General features: G+C 35.5%; 4 protein-coding genes, 1 long non-coding RNA gene and 1 other non-coding gene across 6 annotated transcripts; 4 read left to right on the top strand and 2 right to left on the bottom strand.

The window, feature by feature from the left end:
* Positions 1-1,092: 1,092 nt before the first annotated feature.
* LOC103834907 (esterase AGAP003155) lies at positions 1,093-2,739 on the top strand. The gene is made up of 5 exons (XM_009111000.3): positions 1,093-1,414; positions 1,509-1,607; positions 2,009-2,050; positions 2,125-2,254; positions 2,329-2,739. Exons 1-5 carry the CDS (start codon positions 1,190-1,192, stop codon positions 2,538-2,540), a joined length of 708 nt encoding a protein of 235 aa, XP_009109248.1. The 5' UTR covers positions 1,093-1,189; the 3' UTR covers positions 2,541-2,739.
* A 10,247-nt stretch (positions 2,740-12,986) lies between these two features.
* On the top strand, positions 12,987-14,451 carry LOC103834905 (transcription initiation factor IIA subunit 2). Its single transcript, XM_009110999.3, has 4 exons — positions 12,987-13,139; positions 13,271-13,410; positions 13,484-13,534; positions 14,135-14,451. Exons 2-4 carry the CDS (start codon positions 13,282-13,284, stop codon positions 14,273-14,275), a joined length of 321 nt encoding a protein of 106 aa, XP_009109247.1. The 5' UTR covers positions 12,987-13,139; positions 13,271-13,281; the 3' UTR covers positions 14,276-14,451.
* Positions 14,452-14,964: 513 nt separating this feature from the next.
* Positions 14,965-18,288, top strand: LOC103834903 (AP-4 complex subunit mu). Its single transcript, XM_009110998.3, has 13 exons — positions 14,965-15,183; positions 15,496-15,590; positions 15,772-15,975; positions 16,046-16,162; positions 16,233-16,361; positions 16,467-16,593; positions 16,917-17,017; positions 17,103-17,207; positions 17,323-17,417; positions 17,505-17,592; positions 17,670-17,730; positions 17,823-17,896; positions 17,993-18,288. The coding sequence occupies exons 1-13, from the start codon at positions 15,123-15,125 to the stop codon at positions 18,089-18,091; spliced, it is 1,356 nt and encodes a 451-aa protein (XP_009109246.1). The 5' UTR covers positions 14,965-15,122; the 3' UTR covers positions 18,092-18,288.
* Positions 16,594-16,967, bottom strand: LOC117127293. The gene is made up of 2 exons (XR_004450229.1): positions 16,772-16,967; positions 16,594-16,657 (listed from the first exon to the last, which is right to left on the bottom strand). It is a non-coding gene; the product is annotated as an uncharacterized LOC117127293 (long non-coding RNA).
* Positions 18,289-18,656: 368 nt separating the features above from the next.
* On the top strand, positions 18,657-18,738 carry TRNAS-GCU. Its single transcript has one exon. It is a non-coding gene; the product is annotated as a tRNA-Ser (tRNA).
* Positions 18,739-19,014: 276 nt separating this feature from the next.
* On the bottom strand, positions 19,015-25,407 carry LOC103834902 (rho GTPase-activating protein REN1). The gene is made up of 23 exons (XM_009110997.3): positions 24,606-25,407; positions 24,361-24,505; positions 24,200-24,277; positions 23,944-23,980; positions 23,540-23,616; positions 23,372-23,442; positions 23,207-23,285; positions 22,974-23,124; positions 22,720-22,836; positions 22,555-22,632; positions 22,424-22,479; positions 22,274-22,343; positions 22,127-22,208; positions 21,778-22,021; positions 21,240-21,485; positions 20,850-21,122; positions 20,716-20,774; positions 20,499-20,643; positions 20,306-20,419; positions 20,059-20,216; positions 19,925-19,976; positions 19,751-19,861; positions 19,015-19,662 (listed from the first exon to the last, which is right to left on the bottom strand). The coding sequence occupies exons 2-23, from the start codon at positions 24,460-24,462 to the stop codon at positions 19,330-19,332; spliced, it is 2,733 nt and encodes a 910-aa protein (XP_009109245.1). The 5' UTR covers positions 24,463-24,505; positions 24,606-25,407; the 3' UTR covers positions 19,015-19,329.
* Between the last annotated feature and the right edge of the window lie 178 nt (positions 25,408-25,585).

The raw sequence follows: 25,585 nt of genomic DNA, 5'->3' as shown, positions 1-25,585 counted from the left end.
TCCGGTAACCTGTAGGGTCCGGTTCAGATATGAGAGTAGGATCGGATTCGGACTATGGTTCCGTATCCGGAAGCGTGGAGTCAGACTGAGTCACGAGAGGTGGAGGGAGAGAGTAGTGAAGCTCAGTGGAGTCTTCTAAAAACTCGTCGTCTTCAGCATGGAAACCTTCTAAATGGGAAGATGCAAGAATACGGTTTGCCATGACATATATAAACTCAAAATTAAAAACCGAAGTTGAACTAAACCAATAAACAGGTTTGAAACCGAACATAAACTCACATATATGGAAACAAAACCGAAGCGAAACCCAAATAGATAACCTAAAATCCAAAATAGTTATTACATAAAATATTAATTATATTTAATTTTTAAATTATCAAATATTTTCAAAATTATCTGAAATTATCAAAATTGAAACCAAACTAGACCTGAAAGTTTATCAGATACTAGATGGGTCTAATACGTTAATTGAACCAAAAATTGAAGTAAGCAAACCAAAATAAATCATATTTATTATAATTAACTACACTGAAACTTCTATAAATTAATAATGTTTGAGTTACACTAAAACTATAATTTTTTTTTATTAATTTATAAAAATATTAATTTATCGATATACTAATTGAATCAAAAATTCAATTTGAAATTATAAAATTATCTATTTTATAGAAATTTTTAGTATATATTAATTTATAGAATATTAATTTAAAGAAGTTATACTGGTTTGTATGTTTATATCACCAAACTAAACTGGAACCAAACTAATAAGCAAACGCCAAAGACTTACGTATAGTCGTATAGGTTGTTGATTTGAAATTCCGGTTCAACAATCGGTTCAATTTGATTGACCGACTCCCATCTTGCAGCCACAAGATGTAGTTTGGTTTAGATTCCAAATTTCAGTGAGAGGAATTCCATCTTGACCGTCGTTTAAAAACTCTGGTAGAAAAGATCGTCTCTCAGCCGTCGATCATCACCAACATTTGCCAACCAGTACCAAAAACAAAACCTGAATTTTCCAATCCCAGAGCGACCTATTTTTCCATGTGCGATGTACTAAGAAAAGGCACTATATATGATCAAAACATGACTCGAAGAAGAAAAGCAAGCAAGCAAGAAGAAGACAGACAGCTTTAATTATCACAAGAGAGACCAAACGAAACTGTGAACTTTTGTCTGAAAAAACAAAATGGGAAGCCAAGGAGGATCCATAGTGAGGAAACCAAGGTTTCTGTGTCTCCATGGGTTCCGTACAAGCGCAGAGATAATGAAGATACAGCTTCACAAATGGCCTAAAGCTGTTATCGACAGACTCGATCTCGTGTTCCTCGACGCGCCTTTTCCTTGTCAAGGCAAATCTGATGTCGACGGAATCTTCGATCCTCCTTACTACGAGTGGTTTCAATTCAACGAGGTTCAGTCTTTGCTTTTCTCTTTTGTTTATATTCACGATGAAGCTTCTTCCTGGTGTAAAAATTGACGTTGGAACGTTTTAAAAAAAATATCAGGAGTTCATTGAGTATGAGAATTTCGAGAACTGTTTGGAGTATTTAGAAGATCGTATGATCAAGCTTGGTCCCTTTGATGGTCTCATTGGCTTCTCTCAGGTAATATCTACATTTTGATAAGACGAATTAATTTAGTGACTAAAATTTTAGACTATCTAGTAGAGATTTAACGAGTCACATGTTCTAAGTCATGTTAAGAAGACATTTATTATCCCAAAAAGTTAAATTACAAGGTTCGGGTCCTACGGGATGTACGGACCTACGGTGCTTCAACAGACAGCATAACGATTCTCTGGTCATCAACTACTCATAAATCATAACAGACTGCAAAGTTTCTCGAGTCCTAATCAATACTGACCTTTTAGTCAGTATATCTATTGTTATGCGGTCTCTTTGTAGACCCATAAACTCGTAACCATTTAAAAAATTCTACATTTTGATAAGTTGCATATCATTTCTCTGAAAAAACTCCGTATTTGATTTATTCTTTTATATTGCAGGGGGGAATCTTGTCTGGGGGCTTACCAGGACTGCAAGCCAAGGTATGTCTACAATGTTGCTTTTCTGTTTCGTAATACATTTATTTGATCAGTTTTTTTTTTTGGAGTTTTTACAGGGAATTGCACTCCAAAAAGTGCCAAAGATTAAGTTTATCATCATTATTGGAGGAGCTATGTTCAGATCTACCAAGGTTGTGGAGGATGCTTATTCCTTTTCCATCGATACTCCCTCCCTCCACTTTCTAGGTAAGTTGATATGATCTACTATATAAGTGGGGTGTGCAATTGGTGCTTGAATCTGGAGAGTGTTTTTTTTGTAGGAGAGACTGATTTTTTGAAACCTTACGGAATAAAGCTGATAGAGTCGTTCAAGAATCCGGTGGTCGTCCATCATCCCAAAGGTCATATTGTCCCCAGGATCGACGAGAAGAGCTTGGAGAAAGTCACGGCGTTCCTCGAGACCATAGAGAACCTGGTGATGATGGAGGAAGAAGACAAGGATGGTGAAGAAAACATTTGTTCTCCAATATAGAACTCAGCTTATAATGAAACAATATTTAATGAATAATTCTTACGAAATAATTCTTTAGAAATTTATCGTGAAATGACTGTAAATTATTGTGAAAAATCGTTATTACCAAAAACAATAATAATAGACGTTTTATTCTTTTTATAACCTGTTTTTATTTTTTTTGTAACTTTCATAACCTGTTTTTTTTTCCTTTACATTTCATTCATTCTTGGTGGTATAAGACAAATCCAAAGACAATCCAATCAAATGGTGAAAACAATCTTTCACAGTTACAAGCAAATTCTCTTATAATTTTGTAGCTTTCCCTAAGCAAGGCATCATCCTTTGCTGCATTTAGCCCTCAAAATACTACACCAAAAATTTTATACATAAAACTGCTTCAAATTTGATAAGAAACATTTACCCTGACGAGGCTGCATGGAAATTGGAGAGCATGAGCAATATCCATGAAGCATCCTGGAGATCAGAAACATGATGACATCCAAACAAACTTCATATTGTGTATCGATGCATGCCAGAATGCAATCCAATATCTCCGGATGGACTGTCCTTGATTTCAAACTTTTGTAGTTTATGATATGATTTCAAACTTTTGTAGTTTATGATATCAACTGATAGAGAGCGGAAGCTATATGATTCAAAGATCAAGGGTTTGATCTCGAAACCGGTATCTTGTGATCGAAGGTAACTCAGAAAACAAGATTGATAGGGCACAAATACTCTTTGCACTGCCTTTTGCAAAGCTCTTTAAAACCTAAAAACTTATAATTTTTTATTATCAAATCGTCTCCTTACATTAAGCGAAAGCACCTCTATTTATAATAGCCTAATAAAACATAAACCTAAGAGGATTTTAACATCCTTTTATGAAATAGGAAACACTGAAAGAAAAGAAAAAATCTCATAAAACGGAAAAGAAGTATTCCTAAAAGAAAGAGGAGTTGTGATCGTTATCGATCTCAACCCTTAAGAACATATCTCAGAGTCAGAGCCATGTCACTGTCCCAACAAAAGCTGTACTAACTGAACTCGCAAGCCTACTTGAAATTAGTTTATCTAAGCAAGGTGTTGGTCTGACTTGGTCAAGAGTTTTCTTCATATACATCAGATTGAAGAAGGCTTCAAGGTTTTTGTGGACAAAAGTGCGGAAGGAAATGGGTTTTGGCTTCGTAACTGGGCCTGTTTGAAGGCACTATATGATCCAATAATAACAAGAAGTGAAAGAACCAAAGATGAAAGCAAATTCTATTGTTTACGGCCGTTGATCTTTGATTTAATGGGGGTTGAGATTGAAGATATGTGCATATATTCAACTGTCCTTTCAACATGCTTTCTAAAAAAAATTCTCCAGAAGGCAATCTTAATAAAATAGATACTTTTTAATATGCTTTAAAATTTCCAAAAGGCAATTGTAGAATATTGATCCTTCAAAATAATCTTTGCAGCTAGCAATGAAAAGGATCAATCACATAAAAGACCAATAGTTTGGGGTGTGTGAATAATAATATTCGTCGGCCATGCTAGAATTATTTTTTTTTTTAAATGATTAGTGATTTTGACATTTTTGTTATTCCTTAATGTGAGAATTATAATATTCACTAACTTTAGCATAATTTTTTTTGACATTCGAAATTTCGAATCAAATCTTTCACTAAATACATAAATCAGTAACACCTAAATAATGCACTGAGTCTTGCAGGTGCCAATCCGAGGGGGACCAAATTACAATATATTTGTAATGGGAGTACTGTACTATTATTATTGTTTTGATAGGACATTTAAAAATCATGGATCTAAATTTTATGCATTATTATATTAGTGCAAAGATGACACCACAACTGAGTAATGCAGAAGATAAATCAAGAGACAAAATAGATACAAGCAACTAACTATTGTTTTATTAGAAATCACCTAAATAATCTATTACAAGACTTGCTTATCAGCTTTACACAACATGTTAACACCCTAACATCTGCTATTGAAAGATTTCTAATCTATCCAAACTTGTCTATCTGTCGTCAGTACTTCAGCATCTGCTTCAGCACGACCCAAGAACATCCCTAAAGAATTTTCACTATTCCTCTATAATAATAGCCAGTGTCTTATTGGAATACACACGACTCAATAACTCTTTTATAGTGATCTCCACATTCCTGAAACCCTAATCTCCAAGAAACATGGATATGGACAATTTCCATATCAATAAATACATTTTCCTTTTCTTAAAATGCACTTATTCCTCAAGACATAAACTTGCTCCCAAGTTTATTTCTTGTCTTTTCTCCACGGTATAAACTTGCTCCTCAAGTTTATTCCACGCCACCTCAGCATATTGCGTCCACATGGTCTCCAACACTCCGCATGCCTCATGGTTCACTCTCTGACACACACTACCTCAGCAACTACTTCAACGACTACGTCAAGACATAAACCCTCAGTTTATCCTTCTCCATCTTAGCATATCTTGCATCCACATGGTAACCCACCAAATAATAACGACTAATGCATCTAACATCAATAACTTCGTCGCCTAATTAGTCACGAAAGACTATAGACATACGAGTTTTACTTGCATCTTCATATCATATTGACTTTTGTTTATTAGCTTAGTGGCCAATCCTCAACATGTCCCCCGACTTAGTATGCCTAGTTTCTAATTAACTCCTAAGAATGAAAAAGTGGTCTGAAAATCACTAAACTAGAAGACAAATACTAGAAAAGGTTAGCACATTATGTCTATTTCCATACGAACTTACATGTTCAAGAAAATTGTTGCTGTCAACACCATTGAGATTGGTAAGAGCGTTGGTTCCAGGAGTGTTGATAGTTGCCTCTGCCACGACACCATTGCGGCCACGTTCACGACTTTTTGTTTGCGTGTTCCCTATTTTATAACTCCTACATTTCAACCAAGTAAATAGCAATCTTAAAATTTAAAACAATGGATAAAACTTAAAAAAAAAACCTCAATTAACAAATGCCAACATAAAAGCATGAACCAAACTCCATTAACCTGATAAACGAATGATAATTTTACGAAAATATATAAATTTGGTTATTAGGGCACACGACTAACATAATTATCAGATGTTGCTGAAATATTCGTAAGAACACATCTTTACAAAAATCTTAAAACGTACACAGACGCTTTTTTCTTTTAATTTTCAGAGAAAAAACACACGAGCACTTACACGCACTTATTAGTATAAGTTTCTTAATTTTTTTATTTCGCTTACAATTAATTCAATATTTGGTGAGACTTTATTTAACTAAAATAGGTTATATTAAAGGTTGATAACATGTAATACAAAAATATGTCACATAAATGTTAATAGTGTTGATACGATAAGCTTAACACTAAACTAATACAACCATCATAATGCATCATCATCGATTCTTTTTTTTTTTTGCCAAATAAATCATCATTGATTCTAGATAGTCGGCGTTACATTTCTTATATTATTTTACGGCAACCAAAAGTGGTCGTACGTGGCTCTTCCGGCGTCACAAATATAAGTTGTTATGACTTAGGGTTGGGAAAAAAGACGAGTTCAAGTTGGTCCAACACCATAAACATATAAGTAGCTTTTGCAACTTGGTACTTCATGATTTCGTATTATATGTCTATTATATTTTTTAATATTATATATCTATTATATATTCTTACAGATTATTTATTTTTTGTTTCTCTTGATAGTAACGACGAAGAAATTCGACACGAGTAACAATTTGGAATTTCTTTTCGGTACAAACCAACTAGTGTAAGTTAAATCGTCTCTAATGGTTTGTTCTATTTTTTATTTTAAAATAAAGTAATTCTATAATAGAGTTCAATTCTACTTTAATGGTACTTTATTTTAGAGTAAAAAATAGAGCGATGAACAAAAATTAAATAAGTTATTCTATATTTGGAGTAAACTTTTTTTTTACTCTATTATAGAGTGAAAAATAGAGTACCATTGGAGTATTTTTACTCCAAATTCTATTTTAGAGTGGAAAATAGAGTGGGGTTGAAGATGCTCTTACAACACATCTTTCTATGATACAGGTAATTTCCTTTTACAAATTTAAATCATGTACTATTTAAGCAACTATTAACAATGATATATTTCCGTCAACTAACTATATACATTTTGTTTTGGAACACTCTTATATACTCTCTCTTCTCTCTGTTCCTACAAGATCCATGTTTTAGAATTTTCACATTTTTTTAATAAAACATATTAAAATTTAGCTATAAATGTATATTTTTTGTAATTTTATATTTCCTATATTTTTAAACTACTAAATTTTAAGAAATGTAATTAATGTTTTTGAACTTCACAATTTTTCATTATTAATTGACAAAATTTACATTGAAAATATAAAATATGTATTTTTTTAAAACAATTTTTTTTTCTAGAATATAAATAATTTAGCAACGGAGGGAGCATGCGTTTATTTACGCACTGATACGGCAACTTGCTTCTTGTGTGTCCTACTTGTGCGGTTGTGCACATTTGGTTTAATATTGGATTAAAAAAATCGAGCCTACACAGTGGCCGAAGACGCCAACCATATAAACCACTGGCGCACATAAATTTTTTTCTTTTTTTTTTGGGTGCAAATGTTAAATAGCACATAAATTTCTTGTTACTGACTTTAATACTAGGCAAATGCATACATGAAAAGAAACAGAAGCCGTATATATAGAAGAAACAAGACTAAATACAGTTATATATAGCTTAAGAAACAAGACTAAATTCAGTTATATTTAGCTTAAGAAACAAGGCATGAATGTAATGAATGCGTAAACCGTTTGCCGCAAAAAAGTTGGCATAAAACTGCAATATAGTTGATAATATCTAAACATATGTCGACAGATTAGGAGACACGTCAGTTCTAATAAGGACATGTGAACCTGAAAAATCGTATAGATCGGAAATTTAGTTTGATCAACCGATCAGAGCCAACGATCAATACAGAGAGAAAAAAAAACACTTAACTTGGATCTCTTCGATATCCAGCAAAAATATTATTAGGGTAACATTAGAAACTTTAACAAAAGCATTTTTTTTTGGTTATTTGCGATGCCTGAATCAACATCTAAAAACCCACTAAATACCTAACGAATTTTAAATAAATAAATCTAACATTAAAATATTTATAATATATTTGATAACACGTATTCATGATCAATTATCTAAAAATGAAGTGACTATACTGAATTATGATTTCTTTATCAGATTGATTCTCCATCGTATATATCTTGCATGTGTGTTGGATACTTGGATCACCACCTTAATTAAAAGCGATCGTCATGAAAAAGTTTACAAGGCAACCATTGCAACGATTGTGGAATAGTCATTGTAAACGATTGTTGAATAGTCATTATACAGTAGTTCATAAATAAAGTCATATTAACTATCATGGTGCACAAAAGAAAATAACAATGTTGCTTTAAAGCTCTTGTGGAAGCTGTGGATATGAGATCCGGTTAACTTATTTTACAAGACCTAGAAACAATCAAGGTCAAATCATTTGGGATTGCGAGGTGGCTAGATCGACCATAGGATTGTAACTGGTTTTCGCACCATTTGTCACTTTGACGTTAATGTATTTTTCTGACTAATTTCAAGTGTGAGATCTGAGACCAACAAAAGTTTATGTAAAACGACTAGCTAGTAAGACCGAAAATTGTATATGTTTTTTATTAATTTAGGGGTATCTCAGGTTTATGAAATTTGTTCAAACAAATCTTTAATGAAAGGTGTAGATCTTTTTCTGAGTATTCATGAGTAATAGGTCTATATATGCATCGCCATACGATTAAATGTACTAAGATGCCTTCGAGACCAAGTTTTTTAGCAAGCTAAAATTCGCCGCTACTAAACCAAAAATTGCATATGTTTGTCAAAGTATCTAAAACTGGTTTAATGAACGTGCAGACGAAACACTCACAACTCTCAAGTATGGTCTCTTTACAAATTTCGTATCGTGCACAATCACATCGACAATAGAACGGGATAATAGTTTCGAAGTGCTCGATGTAAGTGCATAACATGGACCAAACAGTGACTCCAAAATGGGTAAATTGATCGATCGCACTCGCATACTTTATAGGTGTGTACGTGTGTGGCTACTATGTATCATCATTCACATGGAATGACTTTGTGAAGATAACTTGTTGAGCTGCGATTTGTAACATTTTTATTTAAAAAAAAAAAGTTAAGCGTGAGTGTCTTAGACCAATCAATGTTCAACGAATCTCAAAGGGAGATAGTACTGACGAATAAGTTAGCTCTGAAAATGAGATTTAATTTAACACACAGCTTTATGTTGTAACTTAGTTTTTTTCCAAAATTCGAATGCAGAATCGACGTATTAACCTTCTCGTACCACCATACTATTACCATTTAGTTTTTTAGATTTCTGAAATTATGAATTTTAAGTTTGAAATTCTGCCAAGAGAAATAAATATTCTTATAGGATATATGTTGTCTATGAAAGATAAGCCCGCAATTATAGGACATATACATCAATATCAATATATAATAACAATATGGGTGCACACACTCAAAGAAAAGTAAGAGTAAAAAATAGGACGCTGACAGATCCGGAAAGAGCTAGAAGAGAAACGTGACAATTGTTTATTCATTAAAGGAGACAACTAGTCAATGCTTTAACTGTATTTCTGGTCTATATGGTCAAGTCCGAGCTGGACATGTGTCGATTTCACTTTTTCTTCTTGCTTCCATGCACTTCTTTTCCTTTTTCTAATTTAATATTTACTCGATAAAAACTACGTGAATTTAAAGGTTATTGGTTTTGATGAATAAATGATTAGGGAAAAGATTTATTTTTAGTTTTATAACGTCACTAAAATATTTTGGAATAGCATTTCAATGGAGATCGGAGCCTAGTGTCGTCATTGACCAAGTCCAAGTGTACAGTGACTAGAGCAGCCTGAGTTACGGCTTTATGCCAGCATTAGAAGCCCTACATGTCTCACTCAATTCAATTATATAATTCTAATTGAAATCTAATTAACGCAGTAATCGATAATTCAGTATTATAATGGGGGTCATGCTTCCTTTGCATTACTATATAAAACCCTCTCTCGCCTCCTTAGTAATCACCGTGCTCTCTTCTCCCTTCTTAATTCGCTCTCACTCTATGATATCTCGTTTATTAAGGTGCTTTTTAAACTTTCAGTTTTATTTTCTGTTGTATTGTTTGAGACTCTCTCTCACCAGTAGTTTGAGAAGGGGGAGGATGTGAGTTTATCGTTTAGTAGATCAGCTGCATGAGCTTTAATTATCAAACTTTCTGAATTGCAGATCCAAGTTTTATTGTTTTCCTTTCATTTTAGTACTAAAATGTATTAACATTAGTGAAATAAAAGAAGAGTATTAAATTTGGTTTGCATGTGTACGAATGAAGTTCATGAGGGGTGATAGATGGATCTGTCTCTTTTTTTCAGGCTTGGTTTCTCATCCCCATTTACTTTTATTAAGATGCATATGTTTTATCCTTGATCGTATTTTTTTTATGCTTTTTGGTATAAAATATCTGACTAAACAAATCTAATGCATGCATGATCGATCCGTGTTTCAAGTAGTGTGATTGTCATTTTCCGTTGTAATTGTACTTAGTGTCCATGTTCCTTTTTACTTATGAACAGCTTAACAGTAGTTATGAGCATAAGATAAAAGCAAATTTATTTTTGTTCTTGGCTAACGAAACTGATAAAAAGAAAGAAACACATTTTTTTTACTCTCTTGTGCTTTTTCATTTCGTTTTACTGTATCTTCTTTAGTCATACCTAAGAGAGTTTTGAAAGAATCATTAAAGTCACACTTTAAGGTACACATAAGTTTACTAAAAATTATATGCCCAAAATATATGAAATTAAACTTGTTTTACTGTTTGTTCAAAAAAAAAACTTGTTTTACTGAAGAAAAGTTAAGAATTCTATTGATTGGATACAAGCAATTCTATATTTTCTTAGATGACTAAAAATATAAAAGGTACTTTGCTGTTGCATAAACTTGCACCACATGAATTTTGATTCATATATATGTTTATATCCACATATCATGAATTTTGAATCTGAAAGTCATATGCCTTTATTAATTCAGTGCTACCTTTTAACATGGAGCTGCAATGGTTAAATAAACTGAAGAGAAGCAGGGTCGCTCGAGTTGTCTCTCATGTCTAGACCATTTGTGAGAAGGGATTTACTGTTTGCACCATCCACCTCACCAATCTCTAAATCTGCCATTAGTATTATGCTCATTTAAGAAAATTAGCATCTAGAAAATAGGTACATAAAGTGCATGAATGACTTTTGCAGATGCTGTACACATAATTTTTTTTTATAGAATCAGTTCATGCTGGTTCTCCAAATCATATACAGTTTTGGACATATATTTTTCCCAAGAGATGTCAAACTTCTATATGGATTGTTAGAAGGTTTTCATGATATCTTAGAATTTGTAGCTTGCACTACTTAGCTACATTAGTTCACTTGTTAAAAGTTGGGAAGTGGGGGAGGTGCTGGGTTATTCCCTTCTCATCGATGGTCTAGATGTGCGAGGTGACTCTCATAGTGTTAAAGAGAACCGGTAAAAGTGAGTGTGGTCACAACAAGCCTCAACAACAATAGTATTTCCTGAAAAGGTTAGAAAATTTTCACCTTGTGAAATTATTATATTGCTAGATTTCTCGACCAGTTTTGGGAGTTGTTTTTCAGGTTGAGTAGTACATCATGCCACTTTTCAAACTTAACGTAAATGATAGATGCAGAAGCAAGTAGCAATGATTTTATTGCAAGAACTAAAGAAGTCAGGCAAAAGAAGAAGAAACAAAGTGTGTTTATCGGTGACAGATCAATAACGTGACCGAAAGGTTTTACCATTTGACTTGTTGTCGTCGTTGATTCTCTCATTATATTCATCCATTTCATGCTGCAAGAAAACCCAATGTATTAATACATTTCTTGTAAATTGATACGTACCATTACTCGGTAGATTATAACCACAAATGAAAGACTATGTACATCTGTATACTTAGCCAATGAGAAGATGAATATAATTACTTCTTATCCATGAATGATATTAGCCCAAAACAAATATAAGTGATGCTAGATAGCCTAAATAATAAATTTTATTTTTGTATAATTGTATGACATTCATTGAAACTATTGTTTCCACAATTTAACATGTTTACCAAAAATATATATATATATTGTTTCCACTTTTTGTGAAGAAGTGCATGTTGATTTTTTTTTTTGTGCATGTTGATTTAACATTAGTCACACTCACGTACTCTATTGTATACCCAAACCCGACTGCAACATTGGATGTATGAACAATTTAGTAAAATTAAATAAAAATTTTGGTTTAATAATTTGCGGACCATTCATGTTTATATAATTCCGAAAAAAATTGGAATCCAAAACTAATGTTTATGCCGATGACCAGCTCTGCTAGTGTGGTAAATAGGAGTCCGTGACAGGCCTGCAGCTGAGTTATTTACTTCATACCCAAATTCTAAATCCATCAACAATATATATTGATGTATTTAGGCAATCAATCCATGACCAAAAATATCACAATCTTTGTGTTTGAACCGGTCAAACACATTCAATGTGGAGACAAACGAAATAAACGGTGTAGGCCTAACTGCCTAACGTATGGTTAGTGGTTACACCTAGGCATGGCCAAAATAACTGAAACCGAAGAACTGAATCAGAACCAAACCGAAATACCCAAAACCGGAACCGGACAAATACTCTCAAATATCCGAACAGCTTCTATATTTTTATATCCAAAATAACTAAACCGAACCGAAAACCGAACGGGTATCCGATATATATATATATATATTAATTATATATATACATATAATATAACTAAATATATATTTTTAATTTAAAATTCTATTAAAAGTCTCTGAAAATAGTTGAGAATAACTAAATTATTATAAAGTATCCAAACTACCCAAAGTATCTGAAACTATCCGGATAGTTTTATCCGAAATATCCAAATTAATCTGAAATATCCAAAAAAATTATCTAAATCATCCTAATTATTTGATATTTTACCCTAAATAACCGATATTTTATCCAAATTATCCGAACTATCCGAATCCGAATCGGACCAAATGAAAACCGATTTTTTCGGGTATTTTCCGGTTCCTATATTTACTATCCGAACCGAACCCGAAACTATCCGAACCGAACCGAACAGAAAATAGGCCAAGTAGTAAATGAATCCTCTAGTTTCCTATCTAAACTATCCGAAACCCAAAATACCCGAACCGAACCGTACCGAAATGCCCATGTTTAGTTACACCTTTACACTCATGCAGTTTTTAGGAAATATCTTAATGGGCTACGAATGGGTTTCTTCCTTTATCTATCTTCGGCCTTTTGACTTTAAACGTAAGGGTAAAACGGTAGTTTCACCTCGCCCCTGATCCATCGCTGCGTATATATAAAGTCGCCTGCAAAAACTAGGGTATAAAAGCCCCAAATTATTTTCTCCGCTCCAAGAGAACAAATCCTTCGCAATCGACCCAACGGTACCCATCCTTCTTTCACGTCGCCGGAGATCGGTAAATCGTCTCTAATTTTCTCATCTCTCTCTCCAATTTTAAGATCTTAGATTCGTCTATCGCAGACTTTTCAGATTCGTTTATTTAGTTGCGAAATTCGATTTTGAGTTTTGTTTGGGATTTGTATGTAGGTCGTTAGATAATGGCGACGTTTGAGCTATACAGGAGATCGACGATAGGGATGTGTTTGACGGAGACTTTGGACGAGATGGTTCAGAGCGGTACCTTGAGCCCTGAGCTAGCTATCCAAGTCCTTGTTCAGTTTGACAAGGTGACTGATCTTGCAGAGTCTTTTGTTTTTAATTTGTGTTTTTTTGTCTGATGTCTGTGTCCTCCTTTTGTAGTCCATGACTGAAGCTCTGGAGAGCCAAGTCAAGACCAAGGTGTCTATCAAGGTGATCTTTTAAGTCTTGTTGCCCTTTTTTTATTTATTTATTTGTTTTAAATCGTGTGATTGTTAGTTCTAAACAATCTTGCTCTACTTCGTTTTGGTTGGTTTGAACCTGATGCAGTTATTCATATTTCGTGGAAAAATGTTTTAGAGTTGAAAGTTTAAGATTCCACATTTCCACTAAATGTTTCATGCATTATGTCTAGTTTTGAGTTTCTTTTGATGGCAATTTGATTTAATTTGTATGGATACAGTTATCTGCATGATGATTAGATTGTTTATCTTGATAGAAACTAGCATTGTCATGAATTCTATCAAGATTACTGTTTGTTTGGACGTTAACTTATATATATGAATAACAGACTGAAGCTATCCGTTTTTTAAAGTTCAACATGAGATTAGGCTGTATGGTTTATAAGTAGGAGCTGACATATGTTACCTCAAGATTATCCAGATTATTGTCAATCCATAAAGCTTAATCTCAAGTTATTTATGCTACTGTTTTAGTGTGACTATTGGTAGCCAAATATTCGCACAAGATAAGAGAGTGTTGGCAGATGAAACAACCAGATACTTAAATATTGTTTTGTTGTTTCTTGTACAGGGGCACCTGCACACTTACAGGTTCTGTGACAACGTCTGGACCTTTATATTACAGGACGCAATGTTCAAGATTGACGACCGTCAAGAGAATGTGAGCCGGGTCAAGATAGTGGCATGTGACTCTAAGCTGCTCACGCAGTGAGAGATGTATTAGATTTTGAGTTTTCTTTTTTACTTTGTAAACTCAGGCACTTGCTATATGTTGAGAGCTCCATTTGCAGCCATCAATTTAGCCTTTTATATGTACATTATCGGCCCAAAGACATATGGGACTCTGTTGCTATGAGAAAGTTCGTAAGATTCACCATCTCTTTTACACTTAGTGTTCAACTCATCTCTTGCTTACTTGTCCTCTAGTCAATGTGAAAGCTGTCTTCTTTTGGCGGTTTCCGATGTTTGGTCGCCATTACTATATCAGATGTGTTTATGGTTATCTAAAGTGAGAAATAAATATTGTCGGTCTTATTGAGTATGATAAAGAGCAATGGCTGTTTACAACAAGATTGAGAGATGCTGCTGCTGTTCAATATAGTTCACTGGGGAAAGATAACAAAAAGTGCGGTTTACTCCAACGTTCTTGAAGATGCAGAGGAAGTATATTTGAGAATAGACATAGATCATCTTCGTTTTCATCACTCAAGTCCTTTTGGATCTCCTGTCCTATGCTTTTAGCTCTCCACGTGCAACTTGTGTTTATTATATTCATGGTTGTCATTGGGTTACACTAAAAACCAGAGAAATTCCGGTCCGGAATGATGATTTCAAGCGTCGTAAACCGGGTATAATTCATGACTTGGGCCATATCAACGTCTTGTTAAAAATGGGCCCATCAACAAACACGGAATCATAATACTCACAAACCTTCTTTCTCGTCTAGAAGCTTTTACCAGAATTAGTAAAAAACGTGAACCAGGAGAGCACACGAGAGCTGATCGGCGATCAGCAGAGTCAGCCAAATTAGCGGTGAACAGTCGGGAGGAAGGGAAGGGATGATGATCTCTCAATTCTTCGTCCTATCTCAGCGAGGAGATAACATCGTCTTCCGTGACTGTAAGCTCCCTTTCTCTCTTCCTATCTCATCCTCTCCGCTTCTTCTTTCGTAGTCGAGACTTATCGTCACCGTTTCGTCAGATTTTCTCCATCGAAGCTTCTCTAAGCTCATTGATCTGTTTGATCTACACGAATTTCGTATCTGCTCGCATAAATGTTTAGCAGAATTTTCCAAATTTAGATTTTACCATAAACAGATTAGGTGTTGTTGCATCCATTAGATGATTCTCTATATGTAGTAGAAGAGCGCATGCGATTTGATTGGATCAAACTAGAATTTTGAAGATATGTATCGTTTTTCATTTGCTACAGATCGAGCTGAGGTACCAAAAGGCAGTACAGAGACATTCTTCCGTAAGGTCAAGTTCTGGAAGGAGGATGGTAATGCAGAGGCACCACCTATTTTTGTAGGTATCCTCGTCCTCATTAGTGAGTGAATAGTCAAATGTGACAAATCATAACCTTTTTTAATGAAAATTAATTGAACTGTTAGTGGTGGTGACTGGTGAACATTCTTTCTGTTTGTTTCTGAGCTCTAATGAATCTAACTTTTTTTTTTCTTTTTCGTTTTGCTGTGTTTCTTTATAGAATGTCGACGGTGTGAACTACTTCCATGTCAAGGTTGTTGGTCTATACTTCGTTGCCACTACGAGGGTTAACGTCTCGCCTTCTCTGGTTTTGGAGCTTCTACAAAGGATCGCTCGTGTTATTAAGGACTACCTCGGTGTTTTGAATGAAGACTCTTTCAGGAAAAATTTTGTGCTTGTCTATGAGTTGCTTGATGAAGTCATTGTAAGTGTCATCATTAGCAAGTGTATTTATGCATAGTAGCGAATATTACTAAACATGGCCCTTTGATTAGGATTTTGGCTACGTGCAAACTACATCAACCGAGGTTTTGAAATCCTATGTATTCAACGAGCCAATTTTGATTGCTCCTGCACGCCTTCAGCCTATCGATCCTGCTGCCATCTTCACCGTAAGATTGATTTCTTTTTTTTCTTTTTTATGGTGTATGTTGAATGACTCCTTGAATTAATGTTATGCAGCAAGGATCCAAAAGAATGCCTGGAACAGCAGTTACAAAGTCGGTTGTAGCTAATGATCCTGGGGGTCGGAAGAGAGAGGAAATCTTTGTGGACATCATCGAGAAAATCAGTGTTACTTTTAGTTCAAGCGTGAGTATTTACTTTTTTTTTTTTATATCATTAGTTACGGAAGTCTTGTCATGTTAGTTTTTTTTTTCCTGGAAAGTTTCCGTAACTTTTCTGATATCTGAACAGGGTTATATACTGACTTCTGAGATTGATGGCACCATTCAAATGAAGAGTTATCTTTCTGGCAATCCAGAAATTCGTTTAGCTCTTAATGAAGACCTAAACATAGGAAGAGGAGGAGCATCAGTATATGGTATTATTGCTTATTTCATCCCATTGTATCAAAATTATTATCTTGAGAAGGATTCTACTTCATACTCTATTTTTCACTTTTTTGATTTCTTGGTGTCTGTTCCGTGACATTTGGGCATTGAGAATGCTTAAAACGTGAACTAAGCTCCATGACTCCACTCATAGCTTCCTTCATAAACGATTCTTTAGGTTATAGCTACTATTGTTATATTCTGCGTCTGTGAGGCAAATCATTCATTATTGACATCATACCCATAAAGTTGGTTCGATCTACTATTAAGGTAACATTCACTATTGAGGTATAAATTCATTCTTTTCTTGCAGATTATAGGAGTTCTTCAGGTTCAGGGGTGATACTTGATGATTGTAACTTTCATGAGTCTGTTCGTCTTGATAGCTTCGACTCGGATAGAACTTTGTCCCTGGTAAGCTTCAAATGTTTACCACATAAAACACCTTGAAATTGTCATGACATGTTATTTTGCTCTGTAACTTGCGTTTCGTTTTCAGGTTCCACCAGATGGTGAGTTTCCAGTAATGAACTACCGTATGACTCAGGAGTTTAAGCCTCCTTTTCATGTTAATACCTTGATTGAAGAGGCCGGACGCCTTAAGGTACAATTTGAACACGTCTTCTGGTCAGATGGAGAACTAAATAAGTTTCTTAATTGCTTTATAAATCTTTTTCCCAGTGCTTAATTCGTATATCTCTCTGCTTCCTGAAATTTAGGCTGAAGTGATTATTAAGATACGAGCTGAATTCCCTTCTGACGTAGTTGCAAACACGATTACTATTCAGATGCCATTGCCAAATTATACTTCCAGGTTGGTACGCTTGCATAGATGATAGCCATGGTAAATTTTGAATCGCACAAGATATTCGATTCAACGGATTGTATTTTGTTGTGACAGGGCTAGTTTTGAGTTAGAACTTGGTGCAGCTGGACAGAAGACAGATTTCAAGGAAACCAGCAAAATGCTTGAATGGAGTTTTAAAAAGGCAAGTGTTGAACTCTCTCGTGGTTTGCTATTGAACATGTATTATGGTGCTTCCGTTAGCTAATTGTGATGTTCCAGATTGTTGGCGGGGCTGAACACACACTGCGTGCGAAGCTGACATTTTCACAAGAATTTCATGGTGATCCTCTCAAGACAAAAGTTTTCCTTATTTGCTTTTTTTGCAGAGAAAGATAAAGGATTACTGATAATACATTCTCAATATCGTTTTAGGTAACATCACAAAGGAAGCTGGGCCTGTCAGCATGACGTTCACGATTCCGATGTACAATGTTTCTAAACTTCAGGTAAGTACAATGCCAACAGTGCCCATCTTATATTACCGTAGCATTTACTGTACTCTACTCTTAAATCACATGTTTTAAATGAACTGTGTGGTGCAGGTCAAATACTTGCAGATAGCAAAGAACTCAAGTAGTCAAAATCCATATCGTTGGGTGAGATATGTGACACAGGCCAATTCGTACGTGGCTCGGATATGACCTACTTTCAGATAATGTTTTGTCACTTTTATGTCCCACATAACTTCTCTTTCCTTCTCGACAATGTTTGTTCGGATTCTGGTCATACTTGTTCTAAGTTCTAAGAGGTTGTTGACAAAATGCTTCACAGTACGTGTCGAATGTTAGCTCTTCTATCTTATTTCTCTTTATATATGTTCTTGTTTAGGTTTTCATCATATGCTTCATCTTGTTCTTCCTTGATGATCACTTTATGACACTTGTTAGAATACACCATCGCATGTGTTGCACGTAGATTAGCTTTTATTCATCGTTATTACAGAATTATTAGAACAACTTTCTTCCCCACTGTACACTATCTATATATGTATATATACCACGTTCACCAAATCACTCTCTCTACATGTGTAAATTTACTTCTAAAACCAAGACGTATGCTCCTGTTTTTGTTACCAGGCAATTCAAACAGAAAAATGATTGTATGAGTGAAGGTTTATATTAGCAACAAATCTGATGAGTGAACTCAGGTCATAATCTCACTATCATAATTGAATTTATAATTTAGTTGTCAGCAATATAGCAACAAGTCGCTTTGGCCGAGTGGTTAAGGCGTGTGCCTGCTAAGTACATGGGCTCTGCCCGCGAGAGTTCGAATCTCTCAGGCGACGTATATTTTTGTTATGAAACCTTTTTACAAATGATTAAAAGCACATATAGCAAACAATGGCCGTCTCAGACTCTCACATGCATAATGCATTACACGTTCTTTTTAACTTTGATTAGTTTCAAAACTGGCGAGTCTGACTTCAATTTTTGTTGTTGGCAAGGACCTTTCAGTATTGTCCTCCTCTTCTTTACGTTGGAGCAAGTCAAGAATCTGCTTCGTGAATTTTTTTCAACATTCTTGTATTGTTGAAGATGATTGATGACGATTAAAACAATACTAGCATAGGAATCATTATGATATTTGTTCAAACAGCACTGTTGTTGTTACATACAATTCAATTTTTTTTGTTTCTATACTCTGAAGTAAATGTCTCTACCATCATAATAACATATCCACTGAACAGTCAAGAACACATAAAAAAAAAGAGTGTAGTTTATTTGATCTTTGAAGCAAGATAAGAGAGGGTAGATCAGAGAAGAAGAAGAAGAAGAAAAATAATGAATCTGTTATTTGTTGTTGGGGGAGAGAACCTGAAGTTAAATGGTGGCTGTACATCTTGGGAAGTTGGGGTTAAGCAGCTCTAATGAGGAGATCATCTAGAGAAGGTCCTTGGTGTAGTGCTGGGATGGTTTCCTCCACCAGATCCTCTGCTTCTATCTCCTCCGTTATCGGATCTTCCTCTGTCAAGAACATGCGGGCTATTGAGTTTGCTGCTGTCTGAATCCTGGTTCTGGTTCTGGTTCGAACCTGTTCCTCTTTCACTCTCCTGGGGACTTTTCTTTTGCCCCGAGGAAGGACTAGGTTGCCCTGAGCTGCTTTTTCCTTTGTCCATGTTTGAGAGCTCGTTAGCGATCTGACTCCGTCTCTCCTTGAGGAAGTTGAGTCTCATTGTCAACTTGGAAAGTGCAGAAGTTGTTGTGTTTCCCTATTCGTATGTACTCAGCTTAAGTATGTTCTCAAATGAAACAAAATGGTATATGTTTTGTGTGTGTTTCAGTAAATATGAAACTTACCTCTCCCTTTGAGCCAGACCTCTTAGACGTGCCCGCAACCTTCTGCGAGCTTTTGCCACGTGGATCTTGTTGCTTCTCTATCTCATTTCCTCTTGCATCCCCCTGCCCTTCCTACAAAATGTTAGGGCATAAATACAGAGAAAGACTTGATAGACAAGTAACAGATATATATACCTTGAGCGTTGTATTACTAGCGGCTGCTTCCGTATCCTTTTGTTTCTCCTTCCTGTGTGTGTGACAAGGTTGAAACAAGACTAGTACTTAGCTTTGTTGTGAGGTCAAGTTTGAATGTGTAAATGAATCCTTACATTTTTGCATTGTGCTCTGGACTTCTCCGAGATTCTTTGCTGCCACTAGATGCTTTAACGTCCTGTTGACCAAGTCTGTTCTCAAGATCATCAACCTTATGCTCCAAGCTGGTAATATCATCCTCCGCTTGAGCTACATCTTGCAGATCTTTTTTCAACTGCAAAAAAAAAAACATGTCTCTTACAAGTTAGATATGTACTTTGTAACCAACACAAGTTGCTAGGCAAGAATAAGAAGAAGAGCAACCTTTACATCAGTTATTTCTGGAATAGGTTGGTTCCTTTTTGACATGTTCAGTCCTACTTCCAGAGCTGCTTTCTTGTCTCTCTCTTGCTGCAACTGCTCTTGTAGTCTTTCCACCTAATTGAAAAGGTAAAGAACTTTGTAAACACACTCAATAAGACAAAACTTCATATATCTTTTGTTTTAAAAGCTTTACTTCTTTCTCTAGAGCTTCACGCCGCTCATACAAAGCTTTCTTCCGTCTCTCCAAACTAGAATGTAGTACTGCATTGTTCTTAACCTCCTCAGTAATTTTGTTTTGTAGCTCTGATTTGGTTGTCTCTAGTCTTTCAACGTCAGCACTGTAGAATATATAATCATTGTCAGATAAAGTATGTGAAATCACTTGTATAGATGATGATGATGATACTTACTCGGCCTCGTCCACCTCTGCTGAGAAATCAATAGATTCCATGGAAAGGTTTCTCTTCCCCTGTGCACATTTATAAGACCAAACTTTTACTTAAACGTTTTAAGAGCTAATAAAAACCACATCAAAGAAACTTACATGGGCACGGCCCCAGTGCCTTTTACTTTCTCCTGATGCACTAGACAATGTAGACGGTTCCTTCATGGATGAGTTTCTATCTTCAGTTTTTGAGACCTCACCAGCCTTTACATCTGTATGATCAGAACCTTTAGCTAGGATGCTATCATCCTTTCTTGCATCATCATGCTGTGGTAGTGAAGACCGGTTAGAGCCGGATAAAAGCTTTTTAGTAACTTGTGGCTTCATACTTCCTTTTGGAGATTTGGATTCAGAACTTAAATTATCATTTATCTACAATATGAACAACACAATGCCCAAGTAAGGTGGAGTGAAGAGTAAGGAACTTGTAATATGGAGTGGAGAACAAGGAACTTGTATCATCAGTCTAGAATGGATTAAGTACTGAACCTTAGTATGGGACCGTGCCTTATGATCATCATCATTATCAATGTCATCACCATGATGGTCTACAGAGGCTTCACTCTCACTGTATGACCCTTCAGATTCATCTTCGAGGTCTTCTTCCTCATCTGTGTAGTCATCAGATCCTTGTGTCCCTTCATCATCATCATACTCTTCATCATCTGTTCCCTCCTCACTTCCACTACCACTCTCTTCTGAATCAGAGTACAAGCCAGCTGACAAGGAACCTTCCTGCATCGATATACCATTTATGTAGCTAGAAGTCAGGGTCTAGAAATAAGCCCACTATGCACAGAGCAGGATTTGAGATTTTGGGGGTTATAAACATTTTTTAAGAAACTTCAATAATTTTTTTGGGGAGCTTATCCTTATATAAAAAACATATAATATTTTTTGGGACCAAAACCAATGTTTCATTGGACTTTGCCACGATCCGGTCCTATGCAGAATGGTAACCTTTCCATCATTATGATAATGTGACAAAGGAGACACTTATTAACAGAGATATAAAGTAAAATCTTACTCCAAAGATGCTGTCATATTCTTCTAACAATGTTATGACTATAGCCTGTGCATGATTAGCTGCAGCAGCAGCTTGCAGAAGTTGCACAGAGCCATCACCGCCAACATCAAAATCATTCTCAATTTCACAGTCACCATGGAGAAGAGGTCTAAGAAGTAAAGGTGCCATACAAGCTGCAACTGCATTTGTGTTCATCCGGTTCACATTTTTGTTAGAGGCCACAACCAGCATCATCATCAGGATCCTTGCAAGAAGGAAAAAACAAACAAACACAATTAATAACAAAAAGTTAAGGTTTCATCACTGAAACTATTGTAATAAGCCAAACAGATAATAAGAGACTATATACCTTTGAAGAAGGCGACGATTTGGTTCAGGGAATGATTCACTAATTGCTTCACGCATGGCATTGACTCTATGGCCACGGTCACCTGATAATGTTACACGTTATAACATATGTGAACGTGTTTGGAGTGTAAGTAAAGTATAAACTTACGGCAAGCTTCAAGAAGGGCGTTGCAACAAGATGCAGGCACTGGAGAGGAAGGCATCTCTCTAAGAACAGTCTGCGCATTTATGAAAACAGTTAAGAGAGAGATTTAAAGAGCAAAAAAGGCTAACTCAGCATCATTGTAGTGGCAGGTACCTTAAGACAATCACCAATAACATGAGCATCTTCCGTGGCAGTGAACTCATTTCTCCCTGAACCAAAGTGACTACATATTTAATATAAACTCACAATGCAAGGAAATGAAGTTTAACAGTGTATATATAGACCTTGCTCATATTCACGAATCCGATGGTTAACATCATCAACATCAGCAGCTTGTCTCAAGATTCCTTCTGTCTTGGCTCCTGAAAAGAGAAAGTTGTCTTTTTTTGTAGCTCAAAACTGTTAAAACGAAAGCAGAAAATTCAAAGGTGGGAGGCTGAAACTAGTACCATGATCTTCAACAAATCTAAGAGCTTTTTCCAAGAAAGATGGAGATCCATCAACTTCTTCTAGAGCAAGTAGTACTGGTCTTCCAAAGACAGTCAAATTTGTTGGTGTCTCATCTTCTGTCAAAAGGATTAAAATACAAAAATGAATCAATGTCTAAATCAACTGAAAGAGAAACGAACTGGTCAGCCTTGAACACTCCAGAGGAAGGGAACATATGTTTTACATTATAAAAAAAAAAGGTGACAAAACATACTCGGTTCATCAACATCGACAGGGGGTGCATCTGGTGCATTATCATTCCTGAAGATACCATTTTGACCCATAACATGGGAAGCACTAGGTGCTTGTGTCAAAGCGTTTTCTAGTGCAGTTTTCCACTCTTGTAGATCCTCCATTGTGTCAGCCTGCAAGATAAAATATCAAATCATATTTGATAATAACAAGACCAAGGATATAAAAAAAAAGAAATAAAAGTTGGGAAGAAACCTTGAGGGTAAAGGCACGTCCATCACGACCATCAGGGAAGAGAACAGTCAACAGCTTCTTATCTGCCTTAACAACCACACTAAAAACAAAATAGTCCCATGTTATATATGATGTTAGTAACACCGAAACAGATACATATATAGGTTACAGAGACAATAAGCCAACCTGCCTGAATTGTTGAGATCAATTCCCCCAAGGGTTAAATTGACCTCACCGCCTCTCTGTTGAACTGCGCTCTGTAAAACAAAACCACCTTTTAGTCCCTCCTCCTCTACTGCTCTATGAAACACACAAGGAAGTAACATTTTGCATCAGAATATGTGAAAGGCTTACCGGGTCACTTCGAAAGAAAACAAGTGAAGTGCGCGTCAAGATAAACCATCTTTTCTTCCAAGATGTCCACCCAAGCCCTGTGTTAAAAAAAAAAACCTTTTGAAAACATATCAACCAAATTAATACGAACTTTAGCACTAGAGTTATATCCCAACACTACTTATCAACAATCCCCCAAGAAAAATGTGAAAAGGTGTAAAAGTGAAACATAAGGAGGTAAGAGCCAGTTTTTAAGATATAGCAGCCACAGTGAGAACAGCCAGCATAACCCACTTGACATGATCACATGATATATGTCCTTACTAGCCTAAGCTGGACATCATAGCATTGCAAAAAAAAAATACACACAAAAGGCTTCCTGAAAGTAATAATATCATGCTAATTAAGAAGCAAGTAAAACTTACCTTTTGATGAAATAGATAGAGGTCCACTCTTGAATACCTACAAATTCACTAAAATACTCAGAGATATATCTAAACATAAACGCAATCAACATACTCAGAGTTAAAAGGATTGTTTCTTTTTCGTTTGCATTATTGTACATTTGATTAGATATGTTGTGTTTATACATTAAAACGAATTCACAAATTAACATGAAAATGAAGGATAGTGTATGGTTCTGTCTTAGGGACACAATCATGTAAGAAAGAAAGTAAGTACGGTGTTGTTGTTGCCGGTGCCACGGGAACGAGAGTCTGCGTTTCCAGACTGAGCAGGAGGAATACTACATGTGTCACCCTATGATTGGGAAGAAACAATATGTTGATCGATATTAATAGGGAGATGAATATTGAAAATGAGAAAAAGAGAGAGAGACGTACATGTTGCTCCTGGTCTTGTTCGTTAGCATTCTGCTGTTGTTGAGGAGGCTGTGAAGAAGAGGAAGAAGATTCTCCCTGTTTGTTAGACGTAGATTGATACATAACTTGTTATATAACACAGTCTTCACGCCATTCACATGCGGCACTATATCCAGAGAAAAATAAGAATGTCCGATCAAAACTCGAGGAAAACGCAAGCTGGTCTCAGATCATTAAAAAAGAAGCGTGAATTCAAGAAACAATACCTTGATTTTTTTTTTTGATCTGGAGGAAGAAGGAAGGAGATGATGTTAACAATAACTATTTTTGAAAAAAAGTAAAAAAAATTAGTATTCTTTTAGGGTGAGATTTGATTGATTGATGTGTTCAACGGAGTTTGAGAAGGAGAGAAGAGGTGAAGCGGAAAATTTGGGCGTAAACAGAGGAAAGCCCCTTCTGTTTTTATTCGGTAGTAGTTTGACATGTCATCATATCACCCTCTCTTCTTGGAGGGAAAATTTCCAAAAGATTTATAAGAAAAATAATAAGAAATGTATAAAATGCAATTGTCTGTCTTACAATCACTCTTCAAGATATATACTCTAGTGTTAATATAACGTTTCTTTTATAGCTTCTCTTCGTAGTCTCTACATCCTTAAGAGAAAAAAAAAAGTAGAAATGACCTTGCATTGGTTGACCATATGACCAGACTATGCTGAATGGTGCTAAGCACGACCATCCACCCACCACTCTTTTAAATGCTGACACCTCTGTTTTGATTATTCTCTTGCATCTATCAGTTAGAATAATTTTAAACTAGGTATCTTTTAGATACTGTTGCGTGCATGGGGGACTCAATTCCTTCGTCTCGATTAATTTGATTTTGTTTGAATATAATATTTGGATCATAAATGATAAAACCAGTCTTGTTTGTTGTATCATATCCAAGCAGCACTTATGCCCCCTTGCGGCACATAACATCCGGAACACTCAGGGCCGGTCTAACTTTTTTTTAAAACTTGTAATGTCTACTCGAATACCAATTTGTGTCCACATTTTTCATATAAATTTTTTATAGCGCCCCACAACATAAAACTGAAGTTATGTATAAAATTGAGAAAATTGAGATATTCTAAACGGTCGGTTATAATTATTTTGCCTGTGCTCTGGACGGCACCATGCATGAGATGCACATGTATGCGGCTGTTTAACCAAGAGGTCTTTTAGGGAACTTACTCTGAATGAA

This window comes from Brassica rapa, chromosome A08 (assembly GCF_000309985.2).
Source record: "Brassica rapa cultivar Chiifu-401-42 chromosome A08, CAAS_Brap_v3.01, whole genome shotgun sequence".
Lineage (NCBI taxonomy): Eukaryota > Viridiplantae > Streptophyta > Magnoliopsida > Brassicales > Brassicaceae > Brassica > Brassica rapa.
This window is presented reverse-complemented; position numbering and strand designations above follow the sequence as displayed.